This window comes from Amblyomma mixtum, chromosome 8, assembly GCF_055824585.1.
Source record: "Amblyomma mixtum isolate Tamu chromosome 8, ASM5582458v1, whole genome shotgun sequence".
Classification (NCBI taxonomy): Eukaryota; Metazoa; Arthropoda; class Arachnida; order Ixodida; family Ixodidae; genus Amblyomma; species Amblyomma mixtum.
This window is the reverse complement of record NC_143019.1, coordinates 95,454,024-95,469,578: the sequence shown is the minus strand read 5'-3', so window position 1 is coordinate 95,469,578 and position 15,555 is coordinate 95,454,024. Positions and strand designations below refer to the sequence as shown.

General features: G+C 48.4%; 2 protein-coding genes and 1 pseudogene across 6 annotated transcripts in view; all 3 read right to left on the bottom strand.

Annotated features, from left to right (window-relative positions):
* Nucleotides 1-15,555, bottom strand: part of LOC149333614 (uncharacterized) — a 48,844-nt gene that overhangs the window by 15,321 nt on the left and 17,968 nt on the right. For all 5 annotated transcript variants that reach the window (XM_089558716.1, XM_089558719.1, XM_089558717.1 and 2 more), the window contains exons 6-7: nt 11,422-11,531; nt 2,219-2,393 (exon numbers count right to left, since the gene is read on the bottom strand). In XM_089558716.1, coding sequence (XP_089414842.1) covers nt 2,219-2,393; nt 11,422-11,531 — 285 coding nt within the window. The remainder of the gene's footprint in view (nt 1-2,218; nt 2,394-11,421; nt 11,532-15,555) is intronic.
* LOC149333616 (uncharacterized) lies at nt 2,401-5,655 on the bottom strand (annotated as a pseudogene).
* Nucleotides 6,668-9,367, bottom strand: LOC149333615 (uncharacterized). Its single transcript, XM_089556088.1, has one exon. It carries the CDS (start codon nt 8,877-8,879, stop codon nt 6,972-6,974), a length of 1,908 nt encoding a protein of 635 aa, XP_089412214.1. The 5' UTR covers nt 8,880-9,367; the 3' UTR covers nt 6,668-6,971.

Genomic DNA, 15,555 nt, shown 5'->3' with positions numbered 1-15,555 from the left:
TGAAAAGCATTTTTCATTTGACGCTTTACAATAGTTGATGACAGTCCCCTTGTGCGACAAGTAGGCCTAGCAAGCCCACACAATTCATAAGTGAGATTTCGGTGATTGTGAAGAGCGAACTCACAAGTTTTAGAGCATGCAACTGGCCATCCAGTGTACTTCCAGCAATGGTGACCTGAAATCTACAATTGCTTACGTCACAGGACGGGCATACAGTTAGTGGGAAGGGCTGGCGTGTCCCTGTCTGCCGAGCAATGCTGAAAGGAACCAGTGGCTGTCATTAACGTAACTTGTTGGGAACAAATTAGACAATTTTTACTATTGCATATAGTCACCAAATATAGTTCTGAATAACAATTTAAAATGAAGTACTGGTCACATCAGAGGCAGCAGATAAAATCAGCGGGAAACACCCCGATTATCAGGCATTTCCCAGACACTCACTCGCATCAATCGGCGCTGCTTGCAGATTTATCACATTGTACAAAACAAGTAAAGCTACAACTAGTGCAGAAGATAATCAAGCATTTAAAGGTGCACTGAAGAGGATTCTGAACTTGTCTTTTTGCCGCGGGAACTCGATCACACGTTCCTAGCATTCTTAGAAACTGCGACTTATTGCCCTGTGTAGCCGATTTCCCTAATTAAATCGAATTAACGTCCGGCTCCCGCCCTTTCTTTTGAATTCTGCCTCGTACAATGGGCGGAGTTGACCAACGCGTGAAGTTCCTTTCAGCCAGCTCCGTGGAGGCTTTGCTTTCGCTTTATTTTGTTTTTTAGGTTTCCATGAATAAATAGTTTCATTTGCAGATAATATAGCCGCAAAATAAGCCCGCAGAAATAAAAATACGCGCAGACTATTTGCTACTACGGACTACTACGTATTACTCTGCCGATGGCAGAGCAGCAAGCCTCCACGGGACTGGGTGAAAGGCACTCCACTCCACGCGTTGGTCGACTCTGCCCACCGTACGAGGCAGAATTAAAAAAAAAGGGCGGGAGCCGGACGTTAATTCGATTTAATTTGGGAAACTGGCCATACAGGGCAATAAGTTGCAGTTTCTAAGAAAGCTCGGAACGTGTCGATCGAGTTCCCGCGGCAAAAAGACAAGTTCAGATTCCTCTTCAGTGCACCTTTAACATAAGCAGAGTTGAGCTTGCTTTTTACGCCATGTAAACAAGCAGCATCTGTTTGTACACAGCTATTATAAACAGCAGTAATGCTGGGGTGCAGTCATCCTCACCGGTGCATTCCTGGGGGGAATGTCACGCGCACTTGCTAAATGCTGAATGGTTTAGTACTATTCTTTTGAAGCACTCATTTAGTGAAAACACAAGGTATTTAATATATAGGAAGCAGACAATATTGCCCAGCAGATATTGAAATCAACGCCATGGGAGCAGGAGCAATCGCGGGGCGCGGTTTTGGGTGGGACGAAGTGAAGATGGCGACAGTTATTGGTTGGTGCAGACAGCGAGGCATCGTGCCGGCCAACCCAAATGACTGTTCCAATTTCGGCGATGCGTCACCTACACTGCTGTATGCCCACCATCAGCATGACACTGGCGCAGTGTGACAATCAACAGCAACAACAATGCACAAAATGCGTTTGCCGACAGTCTGCCGACCGAGACGGGCCTAGTGTGACCACACGTTTTGCGAAGCGATGATGCACCATATGCTTTCTAAAGCAAGTGTTGAACACGGATGGACTGCAGTGACTTTTTCGTTTGCGTACTGCAAGTTTTGTGGTTCTATAGTACTGAATGAAGGCGGGAGAGAAGCAAACGGCATTGTGGCTTGTCTGATAGGTGTTTAGTGTGGCTTGTCACGTTAAAAAAATTTTAACCATGGAAAACTTGAGTTATTAAAATCTAGTGCAGGTTGTGAGGATACACATGAATCCAGTCCCACAGCAATGGCCACGTGTAATTATGTTTGGGAGGTCTGTGACAGAGAAATGGCTGTGACAGAGGTGAAGCCTCTGTGGTGTTGCTGCAAAGGCTTTGAAAATGTTGAATATTCGTACAAGCCTAACAGAAGCCAAGAACCCTGGTGTTCCTCAGCACCTTTTGAAAGCCCCCATGGTTCCCAGAATCTAAAATTCAGGACCCCTGCGCCATAATAAAGTAAAAAAAACTGCCTCCCACACTGTATCCAAAAACACAGCTGAACAAGCCTTGTCCCCTGTGATGGACACTGTGGGAGGCCCCTTACGGGTGTTGAGCCGAATCACTCGGCTTGGCTTGGCTGCGGCTGCCAGGACGGCCTGGTATGGAGGCGGGAGCTGCTGCTGCCTGGTGGTGGTGGTGGTCAGCACCGTCCTGGCCGGCTCCACCTCTTCCTCAGAGCCTGTGCTGGGGCCAAGGCGCTGGAACACCGTGCTGGCTCCCTGCTCATAAGAGAGGAGACTGCTGAGACTGAAGTAATGAACAGAACCTGGTTGTTCAGCACTAGAACCAGCATGACCTCACATGATCAAAGGGGCACACCTAATATGAGTCTCCCAAAAAAATAGGTTGAGGTGAGCATGTCCACAGCGTCAGTGGTAGCTCACTGGCATGGCTGTAGCACGCAATGATCCTTTGTGCGCGTGTAGGATGCGTGAAACTCGGAGACAGACAGGTGCTCCACAGATTAGCGAGAACTGACGCATGTGGTGAATGTGGTGTGGTTGAAATGGAGCATCCACTCCTTCTCTGGGCTGCGTTCACCAAGCCGCATCACGATATTTTTGTGGTCTACCAGGCTCAGGTGCTACCCCAGACAACCTTATGGCACTCTTGTGGCAATGGGGCAGAGCGCGCACCCTTGAGCGAACTCTGGTGAGCCTCTGTGTATGCATGGAACAAGTGGGCTTGACATCCCTTCGGTTCCGCGCCAGGTAGTTTAGTGCAGTGACAAGACGCTCCACGTGTGCCACCTCAGACACTTTATATCTGGGTGCCCACAAATCAGCAGTTGTGTGCACCTGCATGCTCCGTGTGTTTTAATGTGATAGAGTTAAGGTGGGCAACCCTGGTCTTAAGCAATTTTTTTTTTTATTTCCAACAGGTAGATTTTGACTAAAATTGCCCTGTTTATGTATTTTTTTGTACTGATTTAAAATATGTAATTATATTTTCTGTGAGCCATCTAGTTCACAAGATATTAGGTAATTCATGTTCTTTGTTTGGAGGTGACCTAATTTTGAAACTATAAGTGTTATACTCAAGATTATCATTGTGCAATAATCTAGAACAAACAGAGAGTGCAATACGCCAATATAAATGTTCTGGACCAATTTGAACCAAAGTTAGAGCAATTGAAACTGCGGACAAAAAAAATGAACATTTGGACACACAAGAAAAAAAAAGGTTTAAAAAAATTTCCCTAAAAAGCACCACAAAAATATTCACATCTTTGCATTCCACAGGAGTCCACCTTTATGGCAAAAAAAGAATTATGACGACAGCACATGCGAAACCAGAAATATTGCACCTCTGAACCTGCAACACAGTCAAAAATACAGTTTTGAGAAAACGAAGAAAAACGTTTTACAGATTATTTATCCCCACAAAACTTTACAAGGAGCTAGAAAAATGCAATCAGTATGCCCCAGGAGCATAATCTGGGTGCATAGAGTCCCGGTGCTTTCGCTTCACACCCTTCTTCAATGCATTTGACCTTTCATATTTCTTGTCACATTTGGGACTTTGACGAACATCTTTCTCCGTAGCCCTCTTGAGGCCTGTTCTTGGCGTATTTGTTTTTAGCTCGCCTAGTATTGTGGCAGCTGCATTCTGGCTCCCTGTATTGAAGCGAAGCACCACCTCAGCGACAGCTGCTTCGATGGCAAACAGTGAGGATGACGCTCTTTTGGCACCAGACTCCAGAGGACAGAATGAAAACTCTCATTAGAGTTCTGTGTTTTCCCATGGAAACACCTTTCCAGCAGTTTTGTTTCAGAAAGCCGCTCATAAACTGGCAGCAGTGCACGAGCTACATCCTGTGGTAAATTGTAGCTGTGTTTCGGTGCTGGATCTCCTTTTGTAACAGCGGCATTGTGCCAGCACCATGAATCCCTGCCAGTTGGGCACAGGTGGTCAGAGTGATCATCCGTAGATGTCATATGGCGGTATGTGGCCATGACTGCTCTTTTCATGTTGTTTATGTCGCCTTCATGCGATCTGAGAGCACGACCATAATACATACTCAATTTTAAAATCAAATCACCCGTTAGTCGGCCTTTACCTCCTAAGCTTCGACCATCTTCGTTTGTGCTTCTGAACGAGGCTGCGAAGAGCCGTTCCCATTCTTTTTTTTTTACGTAGTTGACGCAATCATCTTTCTCGACTGGGATAAACCCATAAACTTGCGCCTGGTTTATGGCATCAAACATGCGACTGTCCCCATCACAAAGGAGAGTCGTGTAGCGGAGGTTGTGGCATTCAACAGATCTCTGAAATAAAGTGAGGCCTGCCGCAGTCTCCATTTGACCTGATTTGCAGTCAGTGTTTTTCTGGCATCTGACCTGGTGCTTTTCCTCCCCGTCTTTGTAATCCTCTGTGTCAGGTTTCAGACAGAGTTCACAACCTAAGCAAAAATTACTTAGGATAACGTAGTCCAACATGTAGCCGGTGAATAGCTCTATCACAGCTCAGACACCGATATGCGATGAGTGGCCCCGCGTCATCCATGTCTCGTCGAAGCATATGGCAATATTATTTCAGTGGCCAAAGCACAACTCTTCATACAGCACAGCCACTTCATGCGAGCACTGCTTCATTGCAGTTTCTGCTGCTTGAGTGGCAGCGGGCTGTAGGGCAGTTTTCAGGTGGTTCTGAAAAGTTTTTTTTGTGCAATGCTCACTCAGACAACCCCATGGCCGAAAATATGTCGTTCATGGCCTTTTGGCCGTTACCAGTTGACAGCATTGTGCGGCCCACAAGCACGTTTACCTCGAAGGGGTTGCAACGTTTCATGTCGTCAACCCTCTGAGAGCTCCATACGGACGAAACTTTGCCACAGTTTTCGCACACCAGTACCAGCTTCGTAGCGAGGCCATAATCTCGATCACCCCGCACTACCTCCACACACCCACGGCACGTTCTGCACTCCACAAGACTCACAAGCACATTCGAAGAGGTGAGATCTAGTCTGACACAGGCGACGCTTCCTTTCTACTGTTCCTGAAACACTCCAGCTTCCTTTTTTGCTGCTGGCGTTGAGTCAATCTGTCGAAGCGCAGCTTTCTCACGGGCACTCGCTCGTTGCAGTTCGCTGCTCATCACTACCGTCGTGTCAATCCTCACGCAACCGTAGTTGCTGTGAAGAGACTCACTGTTCAGGCAGCCCAGCGAAGCCGACGAGGCACAATTTTCCGGCATTGCAGCATCCATGCCAGATTGCAGGGCATCACATCCACTACATGCTGCAGTGGCGTCAATTCATTTTCAGGCTCCGTGGCGCCAGTTCTTACGCGGCCGGAGTCGCGGCGAAGAGACGCGCTGTCCACATTGTCCAACACAGTCGGCGCAGCCCGAGACCACGCAGCCAGGCGTCCCGAAAACGATGATTTAGTTGGCATGCCAGAAACATGGGTGCTCCGACTTTTTGAAGCTGTTCTGCAACGCGCGATACAACCATGCCAGCAGCATGTCTTTCTGTTCGGACTCTATTTAGAATCGCTGGCACTCTGCAGCAGCAGTGTGTATTGGGCATTTGCATCATAAAAGAGGTCACGATGCTCGCCTGTGGCACAAATGCAGGACTACAGTGCACCAACACTGATGGCACGCTTCCTACAGTGCACCGGTTGCTTGGTGTCGCTAGGCCTAACGCGTTCAACACTGAAGCCACAGTGGAAAGCACTTTCAAACTAGCCACCACTGATCATAGAAACGACTAATCTTGTTTGCGCCTGCCTCTACAGCAACTTGATGCGGGTACAAGCATACAACTGCTTTCTGTAATGCCTTTGTTAGCAAAGTGCACGGAAAAGCACTCCAGGTGAGACTCGCCTCACACTGACGGCCGTGAGTCGCACGAGCAGAGTCGGAGCCATCAACATAACTGTAATTACAGGCTGTAGTGCACAGGATCGCATTGTTGCGCACATGTCACCATCTTGATTTTGATTTGGAACAAATTAGGTTTAAGGGGAGACACTGCGGTTTGACCTTTTTTTCTTATTTCTTAAGGTATGAAGTTGAAATTTTTACACCTGGTGTAGTTTCTTCTGCTGATAACAAATATGCAATTAGATTTTACCTAGCTTACATAGATGTCAAGATATTTCAAGTGTCATGTTGGGTCACCTTGCCCAAAATTATGGCAACTTGCAGTGGAAATACTGGCCTGTATTTTACATGGGCATGCTCTAGAAGGATCAGGGAATGCAACCATAGCACAGGCATAATTTTACATCAATCACCAGAAAAGTTAGGTTTGGTTTATGGGGTTTAACGTCCCAAAGCGACTAAGGCTATGAGAGACGCCGTAGTGGAGGGCTCCGGAAATTTCGACCACCTGGGGTTCTTCAACGTGCACTGACATCGCACAGTACACGGGCCTCTAGAATTTCTCCTCCAAAGAAATTCTAGCCGCCGCGGCCGGGATCGAACCCGCGTCTTTTGGGTCAGCAGCCGAGCACCATAGCCACTGAGCCACCGCGGCGGCCCAGAAAAGTTACAGCCTTTAGAAATTTCCAGTCTGAAAATGCAATTTTCTAGTGCCAGATAAATTGATTGTAATTTATATTTATGCGCAGAAATATGTATATGTTTTAGTATGGTTGCTCAAAGCATCGCATAAGCTTTCAAATGCAACAAAAATCATGCAAATCGGACCAGTAGATCTCAAGATATCTTGGGCAAGGGTTGTCAGTGTAGCAGAAAAATCCATTTTGAGAAATCAAGAAAAGAAGTTTGAGAACCCAGTAACACTTTATTATGGCCAATAACAGCCATGAATCTGCAATGATTCATCCTTAGAATGCACCAGGCATGTAATCGGAGTCTTTTTCAGTTGTGCGCTTTCTTTTCATAGCGCTGCGGAACCTTTCTGCTTGTAGATGCTTTGCATCGGATGTTGCAAGCCGGCGCCGATCCTTCTCGGCTGACCTTTCAATAGCTGCAGTGCCATGATTTACGCTTAGCTGCTGCAAAATAGCTTTGGTAGCATACTCCTTGCCGGCATTGAATCTTGTTACTGCTTCGGCAACAGCTGACTGCACTGCAAACAAAGAGGCGTGTTTGGTCTTGGGCACCAGTGACCAAATCACAGAGTGAAGACTCTCATTTGAGTTCTGCGTTTTTCCCCGTTGGCAGCGCTCCAGCAGCTTCCTGTCGGAGAGGCGGACGAAAACAGGTTTCAGAGCATCTGCGACATACTTCGGCAAGTTATAGCGATGCTTGGGGGGTGGTTCACTCTTCGCCAAAGCCTGGTTGTACTTGCACCAGGATTCCTGGCCTTGAGGGCAGAGACCATGGTTTGGCTCGGCATCCGTTGATGTCACATGGTTGTAAGTGGCAAGCACAGCATTGTGCATCTTATCGACATCACCCTGGTGTGTTTTCAACGCCCACATGGTGAGCTTTGTAATGAGCTCGCCAGTCAGCTTTCCTTTACCGCTGAGGCTTGGCCCGTTTTCTCCTTTTTTTTTATGCACTAGGTTCCGAAGTGCCGTCCCCATTCTCTTGCTGACATGGTTGGTGCAGTCTTCTTTTTGTATTTGGATATATCCGTACACCTTCGCCTCTTGCAGACTGTTGAAAGCGCGGCTGTCGCCATCACAGAGCATGGTGACATAGCGCAGCCCATACTTTTCAAGTGAGCGGCTGAAAAGAATCCTGGCTGCTTCAACTTCCATTTCACCTGGCTTGCTCGAAGTGTTCTTCTGGCATTTGTGTTCCGCTTGCCATGCTTCAAATTCAGGATCGCCCTCCTTCGGACCACAACGGCATCCCAGGCAGAAATTGGACAACACAACAAAATCCAGAACATAGCCCGTGAAGAGTTCTATTACGGTTCCAACGCACACATGCGATGAATGGCCCCGTGTGAGCCACGTTCCATCGAATGACACAGCTATGTTTGCTGGGTGATCAAAGTTCAGGTTCTGGTAGGCAAGTTTCACCGCATCAGCACAGTCACTCATCACTTGTGTGGCAGCATTTAGAGCAGCAGGGTTCAGCTTGTCTTTCAAGTAACCCTGGTATGTTTTGCAGTGCATACCCCGCCGGGAAATGTTGAGCGCGGCGAAAATGTCGTTTAATGCGGTCTGCCCGTTTCCCGTGCTTGCAGCCGCACGCGCGGCGAGAACGTTGACTTCGAAGGGCTTACAGGTCGCGTTCGTGCCTACTCTAGGCGAGCTCCAAGTGGTTTTTAACTGCCCGCAGACTTCGCAATTGAGCGAGAGCTTCACAGCAATCCCAAATTCCAGCTCACCTTTTGCAATGTTCACGGAACCGCCGCACGCGTTGCACTTCACACACTCGAGCAGCTCATTCACGGCGGTTAGGGCTAGCACCGTGAACGGCGTTCCCGACGCAGGGGCATCGTCGATCGTTGGTCCCAAGAGAGATTGCTTTCGCCGAGTGCCTGAAACTGACGAAAGTTCACGTCGCACCTCCGTCGCGCGACGCTCTAGCTCCGTTCGATCGGCGTCGGTCAGAAACGGTGTGTCCACACGGACGGCTCTCTTGGCTCCGTCGGTTGTTGCAGCAGGAGCATCTTGCAACGACGCCGCGGCAGGGCTCGTAGTGTCGGCGGTCTCCAATGCTGATGCATCCGGTGACATTTCGCGTGACTGCGGCCGTGGCGGCCGCGATTGCCGTCGTTTTTTCTTTTTTCCGAATGCATGGGCAGTGCGGAACTTCCTTTTACCGCCAGCCATCGTAGCGCGTTCGAAAAAGCTGTATCCAAAATGGCGGACGCGGTGCCGTTTTTTTTTATCTTTTTAGCAGACAAATTCCCAACATCCAATAGAGAGACGGGATTCAGGACACGTGACACGAAAGCGCCAATGCGGTACGAGTATTTTTTATTTTTTACTGGCTTGGTGCACCGCTGTTGCCAGATGCGCAGACGGTTTTCCACCGAAAACGGATAGCTAAGAGCTTCGCGTTTCAAACGAGACCAAAATGGTTGCGCTCCGCGGCGCGGTTCTTGCGCGGTACGCGTTTGAATTTGAGAGTTTTTTTGGTGATTCTCACGAGAAAAACTGCTACACAGACGACTTTGAAGAGCAATAAGTCGATAAATACTTCATAGACGGTTGTAATATTTTATTTATGGGTTCTTCAGAACGTCTAGATTTGGAAAAAAAATACTATGAGAAGTCGATTTTTTGGTCATTTTTCGGCCGCAAACCTCCGTGTCTCCCCTTAACATGGCCTCTGCCATAGACACCTATAGCATACCGTGTACCGCATTACCAGTACTGGAGTACTGGGAGCCTGCTCACTGCCAGTGAGCATGTCCTGTTTGGTCTCGATGCTGCAGATGTGCACACAGCTGCCGGGTACCCGGTGCTATCTGGCGGCGTCAAGCTGATTTACATATGCACATTGGCTGCGTGCGAACTTGCGGTACTCCGGTACTAGTAACGGTAACAAGGTACACGATATGCTAATAATGTGTTATTATACAGTAATAACGGTTATTAGAAACGGTAAAGATGTCTAATAACACACTCTGCCAGTCTCTCTCATTCTGAACAGCTCCCGCCAGCTGCCATGCGAAAAGGAGCATGCATAATTTTCCAACATAAAAACAAGGCTTTCAATGCATTATCAATATACATAGAGAATTTGCAGGGCTCGCACTAATTCGTAGTAAAATCCCAGTCACCCCATGAACACGGATGCCCAGTAAGGGTTCCACTGTAGTATTTGTACATTCCACAACAGGTGGCTTTACGGGAAAGAGAGAAAGGGGAATGAGCACACAAAAAGCAAATTTGTTTGGTTCAGCTTCATCAGGCTTTCTCCCAAATGTTGCACTCCAAGTGCTTCGTTCACACATGCAAATATGCATGTATGCATGCGTATATACATAGGCATATGCACAAACACATGAAAAAAAGAGGACAGAGCACACCAGCAGGCGGCTGCTACTGTGTTAGAGATTTATGTTCAAATTAGGTATGTGCGTATAGTGGTTTTTTGGTTCAAAGTGAATTTGTAGCAAATAACTTTGGTTCACAAAAAAGACTGAACAGCACAATAGGCATTATCAACATCATGTATTTTTTTAACACACAAAAGCCACTATATATATAAAAAAGAGAATGCATTCAAGCTTTCGTCACAAAATGGAAATTTGGGGAGCCGACCTACATGCAGTGCTGTCGTACCTGTGGGGTGTGACACCTATATGAGGGGGCCTCCAAATGCTGCTTTCAAGCGATGACCCCATGACACAAGCTAGGCATACGAATGAACCACACACCTGACCCACACACCACCCCACGTTAGAAGTCAGAAAGGGGCACCCATCTCCACGTGTCTAATGCCAGCTCCCTTCATGGTTGTGGCATTGTGCTTGTTTAGTGAAGTTCACGCGAAGAGGAGTGGCTGCTGCAGCCACAGTCAGCTAAGACTCACTCTGCAGAAGTGAAGGAAGCTGCGAGTCCCCTGATTAGAGAGATTTAGCATAGCGCAATCCACTTGCACGGGGAGTCATTGTGCATGCGCAGATCACCGCCTAGGATGCCAGAAGGCGTCAGGCATCAGCCAGCCGTTTGCACGCCTGCCCCATCGGGACCAATCAGCACGTGCACACTGGCGGCACACAGAAGCAGATTGCACTAAGCTAAATCTCTCCACTCATGCACACCACAATGCCAGTTACAATGCGTGTGCACCACGAGCAGCATGGCTGTAGACACCTGGCAGGCACAGATCTGGGCACCAAATTTCTACCTGCTCATGTTTGTTGCATGGGAACGCAAGCATGCAGTGCGGAGCTGGGCCTTCGGTTGCATGCATGTCGCAGTGCTATCTCGGAGGAGGTATGCCAAATCGAAACCACATGCAGCAAGAGTTCCAAAACATTACTCACTCAAGATAAACATTTCAAGGTTTCCAATACCAAACATTCAGATCTAACCGAATAACGAATACTTAACTATTTGACTTGAATATTTGAAATTATCGAATATTCGCACTTGCCTTGTTCACACGTACATCCATAAGCACCCCTCTTTGACCTTGCACTATTTGGAATTCTTTACAGCCTCAGAATAGCCACGTCATCCCTAAACACCTTCATCACAGCTGTAATCTGAAGGTCTGCTAGAAGCCCCATTAACATGCGACCCAAGCTGGAAATGAAGACGTTAGCCAAGCTGAACAGGCATCAAAAGCACGATAAGCGAGGAACAGAAAACCGAGCAAAGAAATGCGAGGGCAACAAGATGAAAGGGAGCCACCCACCTTAGAGGAGGAGACCAGTGAGGAGTCCGTCGTGCTGCTCACAGTGCTTTCGCCAAGCCGGTCGAACACAGAACGCTTGCCACCGGCCACCTGTGTTCCCGCTGACACACCTGAAAAAAGTCCGTGGGAAAAAGGCCATGACTGTATTAAGGGCATCCATAAATACTACATTTAAGCCAGACTTCACCACATCTAGATTTAGTGAACTTCTCAGCATAAAGTAAAGTTCGTCATGTATTCCTGCATTGGCATGACCCACAAGACACAGGCAAACATGGATCAAAATCGCTCTGCACCAGGTAAACGATTATTTCATTGAATTCTTTTTCTCCCATGCAGTTCAAGTTTTAGCTCTCACAACAGCACCGCAGCTATGATGCAACAGATGAGGCTGAGATCACGTGAGGCCTTCCTAAAGATGTGTGACAGTGGACATCTAATGACTGCATACTGACACTCTGGAAAGTACAACAATTAAAAAATCCTCAGCAAATCTGCACAATTGATCACACTTAGTTTGCAATGATGCCACAGGAACATTCACGTCACCAGTGAATGCAGGCTAGCCTGCTTTCTCACATGTACCAAATATGTTTCTGAAGTCAAGCTTTGAAGCTTGCCGATGACACCCTGACTAATTAGCAGCTAACTCAAGCGTGACAATCACCGTGGGAGCCAAGGGTGATTTACAGTTAAAGCTCGTTAATTCAGCCCCAGCTAATTTGGAAATCCAGAGAGTTCGGACTGCTGGTGGCAGCCACAGCTAACACCCATGTACCGTATTTACTCGCGTAATAGGCGCACTCGCATAATAGGCGCACCCCTAGTTAGGGCGCGAAAAATCAGAGTTTTTTATTTCCGCGCATAACAGGCGCACCCCGAACTTGACACTGTGATCAGTACTGTATTTATACGATTGCAAGCCGACGCTTCGCCACCCCCCGTTTCCCAATCTTTATTTTAACAAAGTTTTTGCTGAACTGACTACTAGTCCCTACTAGTGCTGCTGCCGTCGCAGCTGCTGCGGACCCACAGCACGTACAACGACATCGCGTAGAACAGCCGCACAGTTTTCAGGGATGCTCATTTTAAACGTCTGTTTGGAAAGCTTCATCTCCAGCCGGAAACGTTCCCGACTTAGGCCCACGAAAAACTCTGCGCCTGGAGTCGCGTACGAAAATTTAGGGACGCCGCAGTCGCAACTGCCGCACTTCTCCGCCACGTCGTATTTTCCGACCTGCCGCACGCTTGCCGCGTTCGAGAGCAAACTCCCAGCCGTGTAGCTGTTAAGGTGCTTGCCCGTCGAGCTAAAACATCAACGCTCCGCGGCAAAGCCATAAACCACGATAACTATCGCGCTACCGCAAATCCCGGCACTTGAAAGCAACAACAACAACAAAAAAAAACGAGCTGGAGATGCTGATGGCGATATACTAGATAGGGAAAGCTCGCGGCCATGGAGCTCGCGACGGAGGAACATGATGATGATGATGATGAGCTTGGCCTTGGGCGCCCTCCGTGGGCGGCGTCTGGAAGCTCCTGCGCGCGTGTGTGGCCTCCGCGATAAAGCGCCCGTTGCGCGCAGCCGGAGCCGATCGCGGAGGCCTCGGCGCGTGCATTCCGAAGGCTATTCCCGCGTGTGTCGTGGAAAGTTTCGGTGCGGCCCTTACACGGATCTTTTTTTTTTTTAACATTTTCTTCGCGAAAACGGGGTGCGGCCCGTACACGAGTGCGTTTACGCGGTGTGTTCAATTTTGCGAGTCGAAAAATTTCCGGAAATTTTACCCCGCGTAATAGGCGCACCCCGAACTTTGAGCCGGATTTTCTGGAAAAAAAGTGCGCCTATTATGCGAGTAAATACGGTAAGTCGATAGCATCGTACGCTCGCTAATTCAGATGCTAAGGTCGCATCAGTTAAATTCAAACAGAATCCCAATGGGAGGCCACATCCAGATATGACAGGTGTGGCAACACAAACTCCAAATAGCCCCAGCCAAACCTGAATTCCTTTCTGCAGATTCGCATGCCCAACTCAGACATGTGTGCAAACAGCAGGCCTTGCCATTTTGAAGCAGTTCTGTTATGATCCTCCCGACAGTATGCAAGCAATCAATCACTGATGGAAACATAAAAAACAGTCACACGTTGTTTGCATTTAAAAGCAGCGACCATTATTCAGTGCTCAAACAACTCAAACTACTGGATAATTCGAAAACTTTTCAGGCTCCTTGAGGTTTACAATAACAAGTTTTTACTTCAGTAGCAATCACAGATATGTCACAACTGACTACAAAAATTGCGCACGTGTGATAATCCCATGGCGACCATCAATGGTGTGCAAGAGTCACATGGCAATTACCGTATTTACTCGCGTAATAGGTGCACTTTTTTTCCAGAAAATTTGGCTCAAAGTTCGAGGTGCACCTATTATGTGGGGTAAAATTTCCGGAAATTTTTCGACTCGCAAAATTGAACACACCGCGTAAACGCACTCATGTACGGGCCGCACCCCATTTTCACGAAGAAAATATTTTTAAAAAAAAGATCCGTGTAAGGGCCGCACCGAAACTTTCCACGACACACGCGGGAATAGCCTTCGGAATGCACGTGCCGAGGCCTCTGCGATCGGCTCCGGCTGTGCGCAACGGGCGCTTGATCGCGGGGCCACACACGCGCACAGGAGATTCCAGACGCCACCCACGGAGGGCGCCCGAGGCCAAGCTCATCATCATCATCAACGTTTTCCTCTGCCACGAGCTTTCGCTATCCATATCGCCATCAGCATCACCAGCTCTTTTTCTTGTTGCTGTCAAGTGCCGGGATCTATGGTAGCGCGTTAGTTCGTGATTTGTAGCTTTGCCGCGGAGCGTTGCTGTTTTAGCTCGACGGGCAAGCACCTTATCAGCAAAAACTTTGTTAAAATAAAGATTGGGGAGCGGGGGTGGCGAGATGTTAGCTTGCAATCGTGCAAATACAGTATTGATCAAAGTGCCAAGTTCGGGGTGCGCCTATTATGCGCGGAAATAAAAAAAATCTGATTTTTTGCGCCCAAACTAGGGGTGCGCCTATTATGCGAGTGCGCTTACCGTATTTACTCGCATAATAGGCGCACCCGCATAATAGGCGCACCCCTAGTTTGGGCGCGAAAAATCAGATTTTTTTTATTTCCGCGCATAAAAGGCGCACCCAGAACTTGGCACTGTGATCAATACTGTATTTACACGATTGCAAGCCGACACCTCGCCACCCCCCGCTCCCCAATCTTTATTTTAGCAAAGTTTTCGCTGAACTGACTACTAGTCCTCACTAGTGCTGCTGCGGACCCACAGCACGTACAACGACATCGCGTAGAACAGCCGCACACAGTTTTCAGGGATGCTCACTTTAAACGTCTGTTTGGAAAGCTTCATCTCCAGCCGGAAACGTTCCCGACTTAGGTCCGCGAAAACCTCTGCGCTTGGAGTGCGCTTGGAGTGCGTACGAAAATTTAGGGACGCCTCAGTCGCAACTGCCGCACTTCTCGGTCACGTCGTATTTTCCGACCTGCCGCACGCTAGCCGTGTTCGAGAGCAAACTCCCAGCCGTGTAGCTGTTAAGGTGCTTGGCCGTCGAGCTAAAACAGCAACGCTCCGCGGCAAAGCCATAAACCACGATGAACTATCGCGCTACCGCAGATCCCGGCACTTGACAGCAACAAAAAAAAAAAATTGAGCTGGAGATGCTGATGGCGATATGGATAGCGAAAGCTCGCGCGGAGGAAAACGTTGATGATGATGATAAGCTCTACCTCGGGCGCCCTCCGTGGGTGGCGTCTGGAAGCTCCTGTGCGCGTGTGTGGCCTCCACGATCAAGCGCCCGTTGCGCGCAGCCGGAGCCGATCGCAGAGGCCTCGGCGCGTGCATTCCAAAGGCTATTCCCGCGTGGGTAGTGGAAAGTTTCGGTGCGGCCCTTACACGGATCTTTTTTTTTTAATATTTTCTTCGGGAAAACGGGGTGCGGCCCGTACACGAGTGCGTTTACGCGGTGTGTTCAATTTTGCGAGTCGAAAAATTTCCGGAAATTTTACCCCGCGTAATAGGCGCACCCCGAACTTTGAGCCGGATTTTCTGGAAAAAAAGTGCGCCTATTATGCGA